Source organism: Rhipicephalus sanguineus, chromosome 4 (assembly GCF_013339695.2).
Source record: "Rhipicephalus sanguineus isolate Rsan-2018 chromosome 4, BIME_Rsan_1.4, whole genome shotgun sequence".
Taxonomy (NCBI): Eukaryota; Metazoa; Arthropoda; class Arachnida; order Ixodida; family Ixodidae; genus Rhipicephalus; species Rhipicephalus sanguineus.
In genome coordinates, this window is record NC_051179.1 from 61,702,908 (window position 1) to 61,720,310 (window position 17,403).

The 17,403-nt window shown below is 45.2% G+C and overlaps 2 protein-coding genes and 1 long non-coding RNA gene across 12 annotated transcripts in view; 1 reads left to right on the forward strand and 2 right to left on the reverse strand.

Annotated features, from left to right (window-relative positions):
* Nucleotides 1-17,403, reverse strand: part of LOC119390078 (protein HIRA) — a 298,608-nt gene that overhangs the window by 96,679 nt on the left and 184,526 nt on the right. The gene's annotated exons all lie outside the window — the stretch shown is intronic.
* The window catches only part of LOC125758044 (uncharacterized), a 276,116-nt gene that overhangs the window by 79,541 nt on the left and 179,172 nt on the right, over nt 1-17,403 (forward strand). The gene's annotated exons all lie outside the window — the stretch shown is intronic.
* The window catches only part of LOC119390079 (rap1 GTPase-activating protein 1), a 376,410-nt gene that overhangs the window by 20,820 nt on the left and 338,187 nt on the right, over nt 1-17,403 (reverse strand). The window contains exons 12-16 of the mRNA XM_049414651.1: nt 11,671-11,754; nt 8,520-8,620; nt 6,951-7,080; nt 3,896-4,053; nt 656-821 (exon numbers count right to left, since the gene is read on the reverse strand). Coding sequence (XP_049270608.1) covers nt 656-821; nt 3,896-4,053; nt 6,951-7,080; nt 8,520-8,620; nt 11,671-11,754 — 639 coding nt within the window. The remainder of the gene's footprint in view (nt 1-655; nt 822-3,895; nt 4,054-6,950; nt 7,081-8,519; nt 8,621-11,670; nt 11,755-17,403) is intronic.

Consider the following 17,403-nt stretch of genomic DNA (forward strand, 5'->3'; position numbering starts at 1 on the left):
GTCTGTCCTATCTTTTTCTCTTTATATTCCTTTTCTTCCTCTTTCTTTCTTTCTTTCTTTCTTTCTTTCTTTCTTTCTTTCTTTCTTTCTTTCTTTCTTCTTTCTTTCTTTCTTTTTCTCTCTCTCTCTCTGTAGTCGTTCTCCCGCCTTCTATCCTTTTCACTCTTTCTTCCTTCTTTCTATCTATATATTTCTCTCTTTATCGCTATTTGTCTCTTTCTCTCTCTCTGTACTCGTTTTTCCCTCTTCCTTTCCCTCCTTCTCACCCTCACATCTGTCCTCCTCAAGCTCACTTGCCTTTCTCACTCCCTATCTGTACTATACTACACAAGGCTGTTACGCTTTGCTAGCGTGCCTGGACAGCCGAGTGGTTACGATGCTCGCCTTGAAATCGTGGGTACGCGGGTTCGAATCCCGCCTTGTCAAGATTATTTTTTAGCCAAAAATTTCTTTCTCTCTCGTTCTCTCACCCATCAGAGTTATTCCATCCTACGCCGGACAAATCGGCGCACGTGTCCTAGGTGCGAAGCAGAAGTTGAAGAAGAGAACGAGCATAGCGCGTGCTAGTTCATGATGATGATAGTTTTCTGTTCGCGGATTACAACGAACGGCTGGCATAAACAACTCCGCCGTTAAAAAAGTAAGCAGTGCTGACCTCTAGCCGTGCAAACTGCTCGGCCCGGTACGAGGCGTTTTCGGCGTTGATGAGCTTCTGCAGCAGGAACTCGCGGAACTCGGGTCCAGCCTCGAACTCGGCCGGCACCGGCAGCTTGGGCTCGAAGAAAGGAACGTCCAGCCGAGCCGTCACTGCCACCCGGTACCTGCGCATGGAAAAGTCACAGGGTCCACTTACGCATTTGCCTATGGCGACTCGAAGGCGAAAGCCATTTTATTGGTCTTCTCATTCGAATGTACCGGCTCTCTGCGATCACTATTAACACGACGAGGCAAAGGCGAGGTGGCTGCCCACACTGAAACAATGAGCAGGAGGATGCGAATAAATAGCGCGCACTACAAGCAGTGCTGTATGTTTGCGTGAAGTACATAAGACGGTTCAGTTTACCAACCAATAAACGTCGCGCATGCCCGCTTCCTGCGTCGTCTTACTCCTTCTGTAGAGCCACAGCCACTCTACAACACAAGCACTATTTATGCAATATGTCGTGAAACCTACGGTCAGCTTGCTTTCTGTATTTTTTCGCACTAAGGTCTTTTTAACGTAAACACAGGCGCGCGAAGGGTTCTCCATGGGAGGGGGGGGCGGGACCTCGTCCCCCCATGCACCCCCCCCCCCCGTCTCCACTCGTGCGCACGCCTGTGATCGCATATATGTAAGGACGTTTTTATCTATCATTTCTAAATATCAGATGGATGCCCCCTGTACTTAAGGAACAGTATCAGTGGCATTGCGCATGCCCATTTTGTAAAACTAATCCTAGCTTCTCTTATACGCAAGTTCCTTCGTAACCACCAACTTTTCGTCCGCTATTTCCAGAACACTACAATATTAAAGTTCCCCCTTTTGTGCCCTCATCAAGCGATAAAATGAACTCCGAGGACGTTTTGTCAACGTACCGCGCAGCAATTGATTTCCGGTCCCGGGCCTCCCAGATTCACTGTCCACATTTATATTACTCGGTCGCACGAACTCGCCCGAACTACACCAATATCCCGAAGAACATTCGGCGATAGCACGGTCGAGCGATTGCGAATAATCTATATAGTCTATTCAATAAAAACGGGGTTCCTCGCCGCTGGACCATTCGAGCGAATATTTTCGTCGCATTGCGTCACTTCACTGCAGAAAGCCTCAACTATGGTTCGGCACGACCTTTGTACAGCGAGTATATTGAACAACGAGTTAATATAGCTCGTGCAGTGGAGTTCTTCGAAAAAGAAGATGTACCCGCCATAAAGCCTAAACCGCGCACGTTGAATGAAAGAAAAAAATAGAATTCGAGAATGAAGATTCACAAAAGGTCCGTTAGCCGGATATTGCCATGCACTCGAATAAATGAGAAAAAAAAAAGAAAATACTGATCGAACAGCGTTCGTTAATTAAAAGGATTCAAGAACGCAACGCAATGCGGGGACGATAATTCAGATCAATGACCGAAGAGGAATTCTCTAAAGAGAGGGGGAAATCCGGAATACCTAATGGAACCGTGGTCCAGACAATATTTGGGTCGCTGACCCCTCCGCGGTGGCGTGTTCGGAGCTGCACGCTTCGTTTCGATATCGCGAGGGAGCGAACTTTTTTACCGGCCTCCATTTCTCGATCAATGACTGATTTTTGCTGCACGTCGTTTCCATGCCTGAGTATGGGCGATGCACCAAGTGGGGCGGCACGAAATGTCCGGATGTGACGTTGCGTTTTCGAGAAAGCGCAAAAAGGTGCAAACGGGCACGACAACAAAGGTATAGAAAAGCACGTGAGAGAGCTCAAGAAAGCGGCTCAGGCTTGTTGGTACATGACGAAAGAGCAAGAGCGCAAGCTTCAGACGGGGACAGAGCAAGCAAAAAAAAAAAAAAAAAAACACGAGCAGTGAGTACAAAGGCAAGGGTGCGAAGTCTACGAAAACATCGATAAGTGTTGAAACATTTTGATACTTTACTATCCCTCACCGGTCTGAAATTGTTCGATACCCCACCGGTCTGGCGCTTACTGGTCTACAGCTGCAATATGTATGTGTAAACGCAGACATGCGCGTTTTATGAATGAATTAATGTTTATTTGATCTTGAGTACAACTTCAAGAACGATACGACATATGTATGTCGTATGAGCCCTCACACAAAGTGATAGCTATAGATGTAATGCTCTTGTTTCATTTTTAACGTTATTCACTCCCGGCTATAACGAATCAGATACGCACTTGGCCCGATCACACACTTCATATGTCGACTTGGCTCCTGAGCCGAGCTAGAGGCAAGTAACTCTGACGTCATGCAAGAACATTCGGTTGGCTACGTTCAGCCGCGTGCAGTCACGTGATCCTCTCTTGTGCAGGTTGAGACAATTGTACAAGGTCACTATAACATACTGTAATGCACTTTTCAATTTTATTGTATTTTAGTATATTATTCACAACTTTTAGCAGAGACACTATCGAAGTTGTCCTCAGTGAGATTATGTATATATATATATATCTATATATATATATATATATATATATATAGTATATATATTAATATATATATATATATATATATCGTGTGTGTGTTTGTGTTGTGTGAGGTGTGTGTGTGGGTGTGTGATGTGTTGTGTGTGTGTGTGGTTGTTGTGTTTGTGTGTGTGTTGTGTGGTTTGTGTGTGTGTGTTGGTGTGTGTGTGTGTGTTGTGTGTAGTGTGTTGCGTTGTGTGCGTAAGTTTCCTCTGAAGAGTTGTGCCAAGCAGTCACTGCCGACCGCAAGCGGTGTAGGACGATTCCAGAAATCGCAAAGATGCTCAGACTGCCGCGTGTTCAAGTCCGTCGCGTCGTCAAACTGTTTTTGGAGATAGGCGGCATCAGCGACTCGCAGCGAAGCGGGAATCCATCGAATCGGTCAAGCGGGCTGTAGAAAAGGCATTGGACGGAATACCCCCAGAATACACCATGGCTATTTTGAAGAATCTCCAGAAGAGTCTTCAAGCCTGTACCAAAGCGCAAAGTGGACATTTTGAAACTAAAATTTGAATTCTTGTGCAGAATTGAATGGCCTTTCGAGTAAGATAAAACGTGCCTCATTTTGTTCATTTGTTAAGAGGGCTATCGCTGTTTTTCGCGTTACAGTTTTTATCGGTCACCCTGTACAAATAGTAGTGAACATTCTCGTGCGCAGAAATCACCATAAGAGACGGCACTTTGATGGGAAAGGACGCAGGGAACGGCAATTGAAACGTCGGGTTTCCGTACCTCTGCCTTCCGAGGTGCAGGCGTCCCGTCCTGATGGGCTGGACCACAATGAACGAATGCAGGAAGTGCGAAGCAATCATGGTGGGCATGAATGGCGTGTTGTCCTCTTGAAACACGATGGCCACGATGTCGTTGCCAATGTGCCGCTTGCGTTGAAGCTGCGAGTGCAATTGATTTTAGACGTCAGCTATGCGTTAATCTCAAACGTTTTGTTGCGTAACGTTGAATGTTAGTACGACTGGGCTGGCTGGTATGTTATTAGAATGGAACTGAACAGCGCTTCAGACAGGACGAAGTGAGGACAATATATGCACAGCGCCGTGTCAGTCGTCTTCACTTTGTCAAGCCTGAAACGCTGTTCGATTACGCTCTGATTCAATGTAAATTAAGAGCGCTAAGCAAAGATACAAAAGCAACAAATAGGGAAAAGGACGGCATTGGAGAAGGTGACTGGTTCACTTTAACTTACTGAGATAGTTTACTTTAAACACGTCAGTTCAATGCGTTCATCGGAGCGTGTGATACACCTTTTCCAGCTTTGTCGAGGAAATGAGTAAGTATTGATGAGGAAGACGCGGCACTGTGCCAATCTGCCACTACATAGTTCAACTGAAGATTTCACGGGCCATTCATATTTATGGACTGTCACCACAAGCGTGCTAGGAGTTTTTCCCGACTCTTCTAACATAAGAGATCGCAACGTCATTATAGATCAGGAAGCGTCTACGACACTAAAAACGCTTTACAAAGTGCTAGACTGCGCAAACCTCTGCAGTTTTGTGAGAAAGAAAATATTTTAAAACAGATGGGCGTTGTAGAATGTCCGAGTGGAGAATGTACGACGACTATCGCGAATGTATACCTTGCAAGCGTAAACGAAGATGTCTACAGATGTGTCTGAGTAAAAGAGGTGTTCATGCGAGTTTGACATTACGGTGACGGCTGGTCTTTTTGACAACGGGCATAGAAGCTTCAATTTACAATAGGCGACGGACCAATCACGGAATGGCTTAAATGCTATCTCTGTAACAGGACTCAGTTCGTCGAAGTGAATCACGAATAGGCTGTACACAATTTTTTTGTTCTTATTCAGCAGTCACTCGACAAGCAATCAACTCTAGTTTGGTTGGCAAATAGGCAACGAACCAAACATTGCAAGAAGCAAAAGCAACAAAAAAGAGAGTAGGAAGTATCGTAAGTAAGCGCACAGAGTAGATCCACCGAATTGCAATGACGTAAATGTCACTTCATTTCAAAAGAAACGCGCCAAATCGTAGCCAATTAATCTCGAACCGTTCCTTTTATTCTTCCCCCGAGGGAGCGCGCACACTCACCGAGTGTTTCTGTTTCCGCTAACGAACTGTGCGCCTATAGTGTCTGTGCTCGAGGGCTGCGAGGGTGGCGCTCTTGATTGCACACATTGTTCGATCTCGCGCCGGTGCAGCGCCGCTCTCTCATTAGGAGATACGAGTCAATCCGAACGACGCCTTAGCTCATCAATTATCCTCGTAACGCGGCGGCTCCGCAAGCTCTCTTCTTAATAGGCCTCGTACGGAAACTATACGTCGCTCTTGTACACGCAGTCTTCTGTATTTCGACACGACCTTTTTGTCGACACTTCGTTCCCGCTTTCGTCGTCGTCTTGGCGACGGCGGTCGCGGTGCGCCTTTCTTTGATCGTGCGCGAAAAGCGTGACGATGAGTTGGAGACATACTTTCGCTGACGACGACGGAACGACAGAATTACTCCGGTGTGGACCTCGGAGGCCCCGGACTACCGTGTAGTAACAATTAGTGTTCTTCGAGTGACGACGCGCTGCTGTCACTTTCGTCTATTAGCGAAGAACAAAAGTTCCGTAGGAAGGCCTCTTTCCTGAAAACTCCACGGTGGAAGTGTACTACGGAACACCAACATTTCCTAGGAAATAAGCGTTGCCCAGCGATTACTCCTTTTCGCGTGATTGCGAGAGAAGTTCAGAGAAGCAATGATGACTCGCGCCAGTTAGACTTCTTGCATTCACGTGAGCATGCTGACATTAGTGCAGTTAAGCGGGAGGGCTTAACAGGAGGTTGCCATGCACAATATCTAAAGGATAAGTAATTTCGAACAGAAACCAACTAGCGCACCATAAACTTACGCCTAATTGCCTGTAATTACGATGACCGACTGAGTCACAATTGGGCGATGAATGCGCTCTAAATTTCAGCAATTTCACACACGCAGAAGAAGTGGGTAGGAGAATGCCCTTTCTAGTACTACGGTAGTATCATTTACCATGTTTTTCATCGAGGTTCTCGATGACGTAATGGAATATTGTGCACGTTCTGACATCCTAGTTAAAGAGACAACCATAACCACATGTTGCGATTTATGTCAATCATGTCAATACACGCATGCATGCCATACCAGGTACATTCTCACAGATACATCGTGAACGAAAAGAGACGGTTTCGCGACGTGCGAGGTATCCTATACGGTTGATCATGTTATTTACGTCCTTCATGTCAGGGGCGTAGCCAGAAATTTTTTTCGGGGGGGGGGGGGGTTCAACCATACTTTATGTATGTTCGTGCGTGCGTTTGTATGTGTGCGTGCCTATATACGCAAGCAAAATTGAAAAATTTCGGGGGGGTTTGAACCCCCCCAACCCCCCCCCCCCCCCCTTGGCTACGCCCCTGATTCATGTGGCTGTACACAAGACAAGCGTGTCACTTGACTTACGTCATGATACGCCATTCATATCTTGCAAGATTTATATCCTGCCATATACATTATGATATATACCCAGTAAATATAAATTTAATGAAGCGTCCCCGACAGTATCGCGACGTAGGAGGCTGAAGAGATACCCTCAAGGTGCCTTTGTTACGCCAAGAATGCGACCCAATCTTGGCATACAAAAAAAAAAAAACACGCAAGTTCAGCCTTTCATGGCCAATGCCCAAATGCGAAGCCTCAACAGGCCTAAATAATAGTAATTATCGAGAAAAAAGGCAAGGTGGCTTTCGTGCTTGTTTGCGTGGAGAGACAGAACGGCAAACTAGGCCAAGGTCACCTGCTGCACGTCTCCCTCGGTGAACGGTAGCAGTGTGGAGACGTGGAACATGATCTCGCAGCCGTTGAAAGACGTGTAAAAGGACTCCTGGCCCGTCTGGCCGTGCTGTGTGTCCAGGCCACCGCGGAACCTGACCAAGTTAAAACGGGCCAGAGAGAGAGAGAGAGAAAAAGAAAGGTTAAACAACGACCGGGGATAATAGGCGCGCGCGTCATAATTGCGGGGTCTCCACCCACAACGTGACCAAGGTGCGAAATGGGAACAAATATAACGCGAAGCGTAATGGACGAGTGCTGGGGTCTCCACACCATTTACAATGACGCTGGGGAACTATATATATATATATATATATATATATATATATATATATATATATATATATATATATATATATATATATATGTATATATATATATATATATATATATATATATATATATATATATATATATATATATATATATATTACGCGCGCACAAACATGAAGCCACAATTAGTGCTCAACGTAATTTGAACTTATAACAGTGTTCCACCGCTGCTCGTTTACGCCAAAGTGCGGCACGTCGACAATGTTCCGCACCGAAAGCACAACAGCCAAACCCTGAGACAAGCCTTTGCAGTGAGACTGGGTTGAGGTCTAACAGAAATTTGTACATACAAATGCTTACTTTGGCACACAAACACTTGCACAGGACGAGAATCAAACATCCACCGTCACAAAAATAAAAAAGGCAAAAAATTCTAATGCCACAAACTGCAGCTCGTATTCTACTTACAATGAACCGATTAACTTTATAACTTATTGTTTACGGGAATAGCATGTTGCCCCGAACGCTTATACGGTAGTCTTGCGAAAATGCTGTAATCAAAACAGCACGCTTAAGTTGGAGCTGCGTGTGATTCACCGATTTTCGCTCTCTCAAGTCCTGTGCGATCGGTGTAGTCTACATTACCTTCTATGATGGTACTTAGAAGCGAAAAAAACACTAGGTACACATGAATGAAGAACCGGACAGGGCGAGCGCTCCACATTACCTCGACAACTAGTTTTACCGCCGCATCAAATAGTTACAAGTGGGTAGCTCGCATTTCCAATATTGCGCAACTTGCGCCAATCTATGTAAACAAAAAAATCCCAAAGAAGGCGACCAATGTCGAGGATATGCAGCTAAGAGTTCAGATAACTTGATAATTCATTCCAAAGTGAAATTTTGCTTGAATATGGTGTGCGTACAACGATGCTAATTTCGGATAACAAAGTTCACTTTGATAAAACAGGCTACCAAGAGATTACATTCTTTATGTTGTAACACACACTATGAACCAAAGAACTAAAGGTCAGAGGCCCATGCTGCAAGATTCTTATCGTCGATTGCATGCTTCGTCTCTCGATACGCGCAAACTGCCGAACATTTTCGCAACGTAATTTTATCTGAGAAAGCAATAAACGGCGTCACTTCGACAGAAACGAGACAGTGCTTCCGAGTTTCAGCGTTATTCTTCTCAGTCTTTTATGTGCCGCGGAAAACCCGATGTGATTTTGATAAGGCACAGTTTAAGCGTGCTTACCCAGAGAAGTCCTTGAGCGTGACTTTGTCGGCCAGCATGCTTAGGAACTCTTCCATCGCAGCGCTATGGTGGCGGTTTCCAAACAGCTCCTCCTCCCGTATCTTCGGAGATAAGGAGAAAGTGAAAACGATATTAGAAAGGAGATTGTAAACAACGATACCAACGACGCGTGTAACAACAAAAGCGAGCACGCGGAAAAAAGAAACAATACATCGAAAATTTCCCGAGACACTATTCTAAAAGAAAAACAAACGCGCTGCACAATACAGAGCGGCCTCATGCTCAAGTTGCTAAGGCAACATCGCGTAGATTCTAATTAAACTCTCTATTCATCCGAGACGACGGGTACGAGCAAAACAAATTTACAATTAAAGCGAAAATGTAATGAGACAAGAATAATTTTAAGTGTTTGAACCGTCATTACCTCGCGCCTCGTTCTTATACCTTTTTTTTATTTCCTCACATTCCCAAACGCTGTCGGCAAATGTTCCAGCCTAGTGATGCCTCGTTTCCATTTAATTAGACAAGCTCCAAATTAAATGAAGCTTAAACCACACGCTTGGTCAATCAAGCGGTGAAAACAATTTTCATTTTGCTGTTCATTTTGTACGCGCTAGTGTTTACTGTAACGAAGTATTCATGGCTAAAACTAAAAGATAGGGAATGAAAAGTTGTAGCAGCATGTGTTATTTTGTAGTTGTTTCAAGAAACAGGAAGTTTGGGAATGAAATTAGCACGAAGCGAATTAGTACTATGAATGCTGCGAGGAACAGCCGATGTACACAGAATAGAAAAAATAATAAAGAAAGTACGAATATGAGTTGTATCCACAAAATTAACTCTTATACCGTGCCGTAATGAATAGTGAAAACGAAGAAAAAAGAACAAGCTATGCAAAGCATGCTTTGTATGTCTAGCTTTGTTTACGCACATTGCAGGACCAAAGAGTTGTTGTTTTCCTCCAAGCATGGCTCATACCCAATGTAGGGGATTGGCCGAGTAGGAGGTTAATTTTGCCAATATTATCTGTAGGGTGTCACTCCTAGAAGCTATAATTAACGAATACTATGAATTGATGTATCAATTATTGGTAATGAAATATTTAAAGTAGGCAGAATTTAGCTAGATATTCGTTTAGACTGTGATGAATTCGTCAGTGGCGAAGAAAACATCCCTGTGGCCATATCCCAGAGTGGTGGCCCCAGAAGAAAGTATAACCGGCACTGATAATTCCAGGCCCAGCTTTCGAAGAGGTGGTGTCGGCTCTTTCGGGAAGCTTTTCTTTGTCTTTGCCTTTATTCTAAGTAGTTTGTTACTCATAATAATTTGCTCACAACTTGGCATCCATTGTTAGCATGGCAGACCTGCTTTCCTCAGCCCTTCTTCCGACTACGTTAAATTGTGTGATATAAAATCTGCAACTTTTGGTGACTGCTTTAAGTAAAAAGTGAAACAATATATATATATATATATATATATATATATATATATATATATATATATATATATATATATATATATATATATATATATATATATATATATATATATATATATATTTTTTTTTCTTGCGTGTACCAGTGTCTACAGTGCATCGTCGTGTCTGCTAGAAAGGTCCCTGCAATACTTTTCGAACAGGGTCAAAATATGCTGCCGATCGGTAGTCGAGGCTCCTCTGAACATGTGAGCCAAACATTATAGCGCAGCAATCTGCAGGGAATTGACAATTCAATGTGAAAGTCAACTGGAAATCACCCGCTGTTCTCTCGACAAATGATGCCGTAGACTACAGCCCGACTTCGTCATAAGCTCGGCCATTGGGAGCATCGTTAGCTGCATAGTTACCGCGTCCGCCGCAGGGTGCCGCCACGTACCCGTGCCGCGTAAAGTCACTTTAGTGCCGCGCTCTATCGTCTAGAATTATACACTATAGAATTATCACGCTGAAAGTGAGCCGCGCGTTCAAATAAACCAAGTGCTCAAGGTGATGACGCGCGCTGACGTACGGACGTAACTTCTTGTCCGCCTGTCGTCATCCCCCCCCCCCCCGCCCCCGCTCCCTGTTCCATGTAGCTTTCAGCGCTCTTGCTGAAACGAAGAGAGAGCAAGCTCTTGAAGCGTGCGGCAAATCCCTGCAACTCCGCTCGCACTTGACGTATTCTAAAAAAAAAAAAAAAAGAAGAATTTGAGGCAGTCAGTTGGTGTGGCAATTAACTCCGATAGTGAGATCGTTTGTTGATTACTTGGAAAAAGGTTGCAGGGCCCCTCTAACCTGCTGTTTTCTTTTTTTTTGTTATTTCTAGAATTTGTATAATGTAGCCTCTCTTGTTGTTAAATTTATTTACTTCTGTGAATTATACTTGCGTAGAAAGCGCCGCCCACACTGGAATACGTCGGGGTTGTCTCGCAAAAAACGAATAAAAACACGGAAGAAACACGAAAGGAGCATAATGTACTGTTAAGCCGTAATATTATAAGAAGAGTTCTGATATGTTCGCGCTAAATAATATAATATATATAATATTCGGTCCTTCGTATTATATGATTGCATTTGCATGATGATAACGACGTATTCTTTCCTTCGTGTTACGGCAGTAAATGACAGCAGATAGTTTCTGCTTTACGGTGCTAATAAAATATCCGAGCAGCTCCGAACGCAAATCAACATGCACTTATCGGCACAGCGTCTCTCTACCTCCTTGATACGAAGGAAAGTGGTAGTTACGTATTCATGGTCCATCTGGATTTTGTGCCCGTCTTCGCCCGTTCAATTTGCCGGAGCAAATTGCCAAGATAAAATAATTAGCGTTCTCTCCTTCCCACCCCTGAGGAGTCGGGGAGGAGCGGGACGCTAATTACCCTCTTTGGAAATGCAAATGCGCGCTGTCGAAGTCAAGGCAACGTGAAGTAAACGAACAAAGAAATGAAAGAACGAAAGGTGGGAAGGAGGAATGAGAAGAAGACGCAGGCCCGTGCTACGGTTCGACATTTGTGTCCGTGAATGTACGTTTTCTAGTTCTTTTTTGTTTGTTTTTTTACCCGTCCTAAAAGGTTCCATCAAGCATAAGCTCGTTGCCATGGCGAGCACTACAGGTGCCCCCGGGCCTAGTCTTTTCCGTTTTCTTCTTTTTTTTTTTAGTGTCGTACATACCTGGCCGGCCCGTTGATAAATGACTCCAAATTTGTACTCGTGGACTAGAACTTGTTCGTCGAATGCCATCAGGAGTTCGGAAGCCTGCAGAACGGGAAAGAAGCCATGAAAAAAGGAGGGAAACGACAGTACGCGGCGCGCTAGACGCCCCGTTCTCACGGTAGTACTTCAGCGACACTGTACGAGCACCCACATTACACACACACATACACGCATATACACATAAACACACATGTCGCGGGTAGCGGTGTTACAGTAGTCGAGAAGACCATTCTTTCTACGCATAAAAATATAACTGAAGTTCAATTATTCGTGGACAAGCACATGCTTTAACACATGCGACCATATTATTTCTGGTAAGCTTAAACTAAAGCCTTTTTCTTTTTATTGGAACAGAAAAGCTAATGAAGGAGTCACGGCCATTTCTTGGCGACGGCTACCCTTCGCACTTCGTTGCTTGGAAAAAAAAAATTCATGAAAACAATTGCTTTTTGCACGACCATATCAATGTGCCTTAGGACTCAATCACGCTTGCTATTACAAGAGAGTTTAACTTCTATTATTTTTTTGCTTGAAGTATATATATATATATATACCGACGTATAGTTGATTGTGCAACGTGTGATATGAATCGCATATCTTTATTTCTTCCGTAATTTTTATCCCCAATGTAACTTCATATTACGTTGACGTCAACGACTCTTCAATTAGCTATACTTTCTCTTCATTTCGAACACGCATTATTCGACCGTACTAGAAATAAGGAAGTTGCGCTTACCTTTGGAAAAAACACTGGTTGCAGCACCACATTGTTGATGTTATCACGTAAGGACTGTTGATAAAAGAAAGGGAGAGAAGGCAAAGCGTTACGAAATACCGCCCCGAGAATGTGCGGCGGAGAGACGAATAGAGGCATCGCGGAGGCTCGCAAATGATTGCGACAATACTCACTTTGACAAGTCGAGCTGCCGTCCAGAGATCGTTCTTTGGATCATTCGGTATCAGTTCGCTAGCGATGCCTTCTTTCGTTCTGAAAACAGATAGAGAAAGCGTCAAGAACGGGCAATATAATTCGGTGGTTGAGCACCATTGGCGCATTGCAGAGAAAAACGATTTTTTTTATATTAGTAAGTTATTTTTTCTCAATTCCAAAATCACCACGCGTGCTGCGAGAAGACGCTTGATAAGCGAGAAAACGCGTGAAAAGGAAATGCAGGTGGCGACGCCACCTCGAAATTGCCGCAACAAACGGCGTGACGTCACAGATTTTGACGGCGTCGACTAGGACCTACGTCGTTCCTAATCGCTAAAACTGAAATACATTGTCCTCTGAGGTGGCCATAGATTTAACGTACCAAGTTTCAGGAAATTTCGTTGAACCAACGTATTTAAAATACAAAAAAATGCACCTTGAAATCCGTGACGTCACGAGCGGCGATTAAGGAGCTAAATTTAAAAAGGAAACTTTGACCTTGACTTTTTCCTCTATTAATAAACCCAGGATGTTGAAATTAACGGAATTCGAGTTCTCACAATACAATTATCAATCTAAATTGATTCATTGTCCTTTTAAGCTTCATTTGCCACAGTTATTTGAAGCAGCGCACAAGCGGGCACAGGAAGTACCACACTACGCGGGCGCTGACTTCCAACAAATGTTTTATTTTGTGAACGCGAAATGTATAGACAGAATTGGCATAGAATATATGTGATGAACTAGCGTGATAAACAAGATAAAATGGATGACATACATTCTATGTCACTTCTAGCTGTGTATCTTGCGTTCGCGAAATAAAACATTTGTTGTAAAAGTCAGCGCCCGTGTAGTGCGGTATTTTTCTGTGTCCCGTTTATGGGCTGCTTTCAGTAACTATGTGTGCGTTCCCACAAGACCGCATAACAACCATCTTGAAGTTCACTTACCGGCGCGGTGCTAAAAGAAGGAACAGTACTGATTTTTGAGCCTCACCTAAGTATGACCCTGTAGTGATCGTTCGCCTCTTCCATCGTTTCCAGCTTGAGCGATAGAACGAAGGGATTCGAACCTTCATCTCGTCCGATATAGTTGAGGTGCTCCTAATAGGGACGACAAAAAAAAAAGATATGTAAGAAAACAAATCGACATAATGTTGTCTGACGTAACTATTACTTCAAGTACGCGCTCATAAAGTTTGAAATAATCTGCAAATGAATGATCACTTCATTGGTTATAGCAAGTGGCACCATGGCAACAGCCGTAAGTTCAGGTGCGTCACTAAAGTTACGAAATTTCTTAATACTTCATAAGCAAAAAGTTTGAACCTTGTCGGTTGAAGAACCTCACGGTAAATTTGAAAATAATGTTCCGGTGTTTTACGCGCCCGTGAAACCACGATCGATTTATGAGACGTGTCTATAGGGGTATGCCCTCAGGATAGAGTGTAGTACTCAGGCTGAGCTTAACTGCCTGAGTTTTTGTAACGCGACAGTGTTTTACGCCGGGGTCCATCAAGACTTCACCGACATCATTTGTCACGGATGTGACGTCGGTAAAATGCACACGAACAGATGACAAAGAAAAAAAAACAGAAAAAGTTTCGTTGATTTGGATGACTTGGGAGTCGAACCCACGACCTTTCAGTCCGCGACGATAGGAACTGGGCGCTTTACCCATTGCGCTACCGACGCCCATGCATGAGCCTTTACAAACGCGCCTTAGGTCTTGCACACCTTTTCCCCTTTCACAGTGGCCTTCGTTGGCGCAGGGTCGTGTCGCCGTCTTGTAGAGGTGAAGTACTGCATCTAGACACACACACAAGCGCGCCGACAGGACGCTCTTCGGTAGTCTCAGCGCAGCGGAGTCTGGCTTCCCCGATTTCCACTTCATTTCGTTTCAATACAGTTTGAGTGATTTGTTCCAATGAGAGACACGCCAGGGGGCAGCGGAACTAGAGGTGTGCACGGGCTCCGGGTAGCCCGAAAGCCCGAGCCCGACCGGCCCGTGGGCCGGGCTCGGGCGGGCCGACGTATTTTCACCTCGGGCCCGGGCCGGGCTCGGGCTACTTGCAGTTTCATCGGGCCGGGCTCGGGCCCGGCGCAAAGCCCGACTCAAGCCCGAAATTTAGAGAATGAGCGGGCATTGATTTCTAGCACGCATGCAGCGCCTTTTCCGCGACCGCCCTTTACCGCTTTTCTTTTTCATTCGCTACTTTAAACAAAAGGGGAGCAGGTAAAGCACTGCCTCTGTTGCACTCCGATAAACAGAGAAGTAACACCACCTGAGCTAGTGACGGCGCCACGCGACTGTTCGCGTTAGATTTAAGGCCAAATCCCATATGAGTGAAAATGCACGCGACAGCGACGAGCGACCCGACGTTGATCGCCTTCCTGTAAGCTGACGCGCTGACGCTTGCATGGGCATACCCCATACACGTGACGGCTTTGTGGAGCTAACTCCATTGTTGCTGGCATGAGGCCGTCTACATGTATAGCAAAAGTGCCGCGCTGTCACAGGCATGCAATGAAAATAAAATATTTGTTGCATGTTGGTACGTAAAACGTTTACCATTGTCTCGCAGTATTTTTTATATTCACGTGCATAATTATTACGTTATTTGTTGGTGTACAGCTGATGTGCTTAGTACGTCGCTGATGTACATCCGGTTCGGGTGTTTTGTGACTTCCGGGTGATGAGCGACGGTTTCCAAATGTGAAAAAACCGAGCGATCACGCGATTTCGAACACGCGATACATCGCGCGAACGGCCCGCAGCGAACCTTCAAAAAGCCGGGCCGGGCCGGGCCGGGCCCGGGATGGTTTAAATACATAATATAGCGGAACAAAAACAAGGACAGAGAAAGAAGCACACAGGACGACCGCTAGCGGTCGTCCTGTGTGCTTCTTTTTCTGTCCTTGTTTTTGTTCCGCTATATTATGTATTTAAGTCAAGACCAACTAGCCCAAATTTCAGCTTTACCCGGGATGGTGTTTTCGTACGTCGGGCCGGGCCGGGCGGGCTCGCAGCCCTTTGCCGTCGGGCTCGGGCGGGCCTTCGACAAAGTCAGCGGGCCTGGGCCGGGCTCGGGCTCGGAAATACGGCCCGTGCACAGCTCTAAGCGGAACGCCTTCGCGCATTCACGGCTCAAGCTACGAGCTCTGCCTCCCGCGTTCCTGAAGCGCTGTGTGGTAGTGTATGCACGAGCAGAAGTGTAGGTTACCCAATTGCTGGAGAGCGCTCACATTGTCGTTCCTCTCTTCGAATGACGACGCTTTCCATGAGCGCATATCGAGTACTAGTGATTATGTGCTTGATGACCCAATCTTTGCGCGGGATTAACCAGGCGCTGTGTCCGGGTTTATGTTAACTACAACAGCTGCAACAAAGGCTTAATCATGATCATTGACGTTAGTCATCGCGAGATGGAGATGTGCCACTATAGGATCAACGTAGGTTCGTCAACATGAAACGCTGCTGTAGCCGCCGAACACCAACATACATTGTACAAGCTCTCATTTATCAAAGCACATTGAATAATGAGCTATTTTTGTAAGGACACGTTTCACTTTCGTGTTATACCAATTCCTATGACTGAGGGATCAACCACCTTTATTCTAACGTGCACTCAGTGCACTGTACGAAAAGGTTGTCGCTGATAACCAGCGACAACTGGTGAATAAGGGTGGGAGAGGAGGCCAGGTCACGTGAACTCCTCAACTGAGAAGGCCACCCACATGGAACACGGCCAGACAACTTCGTCTGCTCTTACAATAAGGTTAGTCACTTTCTCACTGCTCCTCATGAATATCGCAATGCCAGCCTTCGCCCCAAACAGGCTGCAGTGAGAACAGAGTGACGCGAGCAATGCCAAATACCGCTCAGCATCAGCCTCTGCATGGACGAGTTATGTTAGGCTTAACGTCAAAGTTAGGCTTAGAGACCCTTATACGAGGAGCCCGTTCGTGACCCTTGCCGTTTAAGGGACCACGTGACCGGTACGAGTAGCACTAACGGTGGCGCCATTCTGCTCACTTAGGCCTGGCTGTCCCTCTCTCTCTCCCTTGGTTTGATTTTCTCACGAAGCATACACGGTGCTACCGCGCCCTCACTCACACCTGCCGGGTGTCTAGGCGACCGCCACGTGCGTATGCAAATGTATACGAAGCACGTTAGCGTTCACCATTTATCAGCCTGCCTGCCCCCTTCTGCGACGTCGCTCCAAGCTCGCAACAGTAATCCCGAAATGACAGTAATCTTCAAAGATTACGGCCCCGTGCCGCCCCTCTCTGCCCGGCGACCGGTTCTATACGTGCGCGCTACGCTATTTAAAGGGCGAGGGCGCGACGGCTGAGCGGTCACGTTCTACTCTTGCTTTTATTTAATATTTTTCTTTGCTTCGTTTCATTGCGAACTTGGCATAGGCGGGCGCCTAATTGTCTGTCCTCGCTTTGTCAAGAAAAGAAAGATTTTCGGGGCTCTTTTGTTTTCTTCTGCAGTCTTTTTTTTATGCGTACAGTCCGAAAGACCCACTTGCCTCTTACCTGCAGCACACACACACAAAAAAATCATTACTGTGTGCTTTCCTTTCCTTCCTCCCCGTGATTACGATTACTCGAGCTATAAATCATCCTTTTACCGTCGTTCACGAAACGTAAAAGACCTGTTTTGCTCTCTCATGCTACGGCTTCGTGATGCCCCATGACCTCTTTTCTTCATTATTATTATTATTATTATTATTATTATTATTATTATTATTA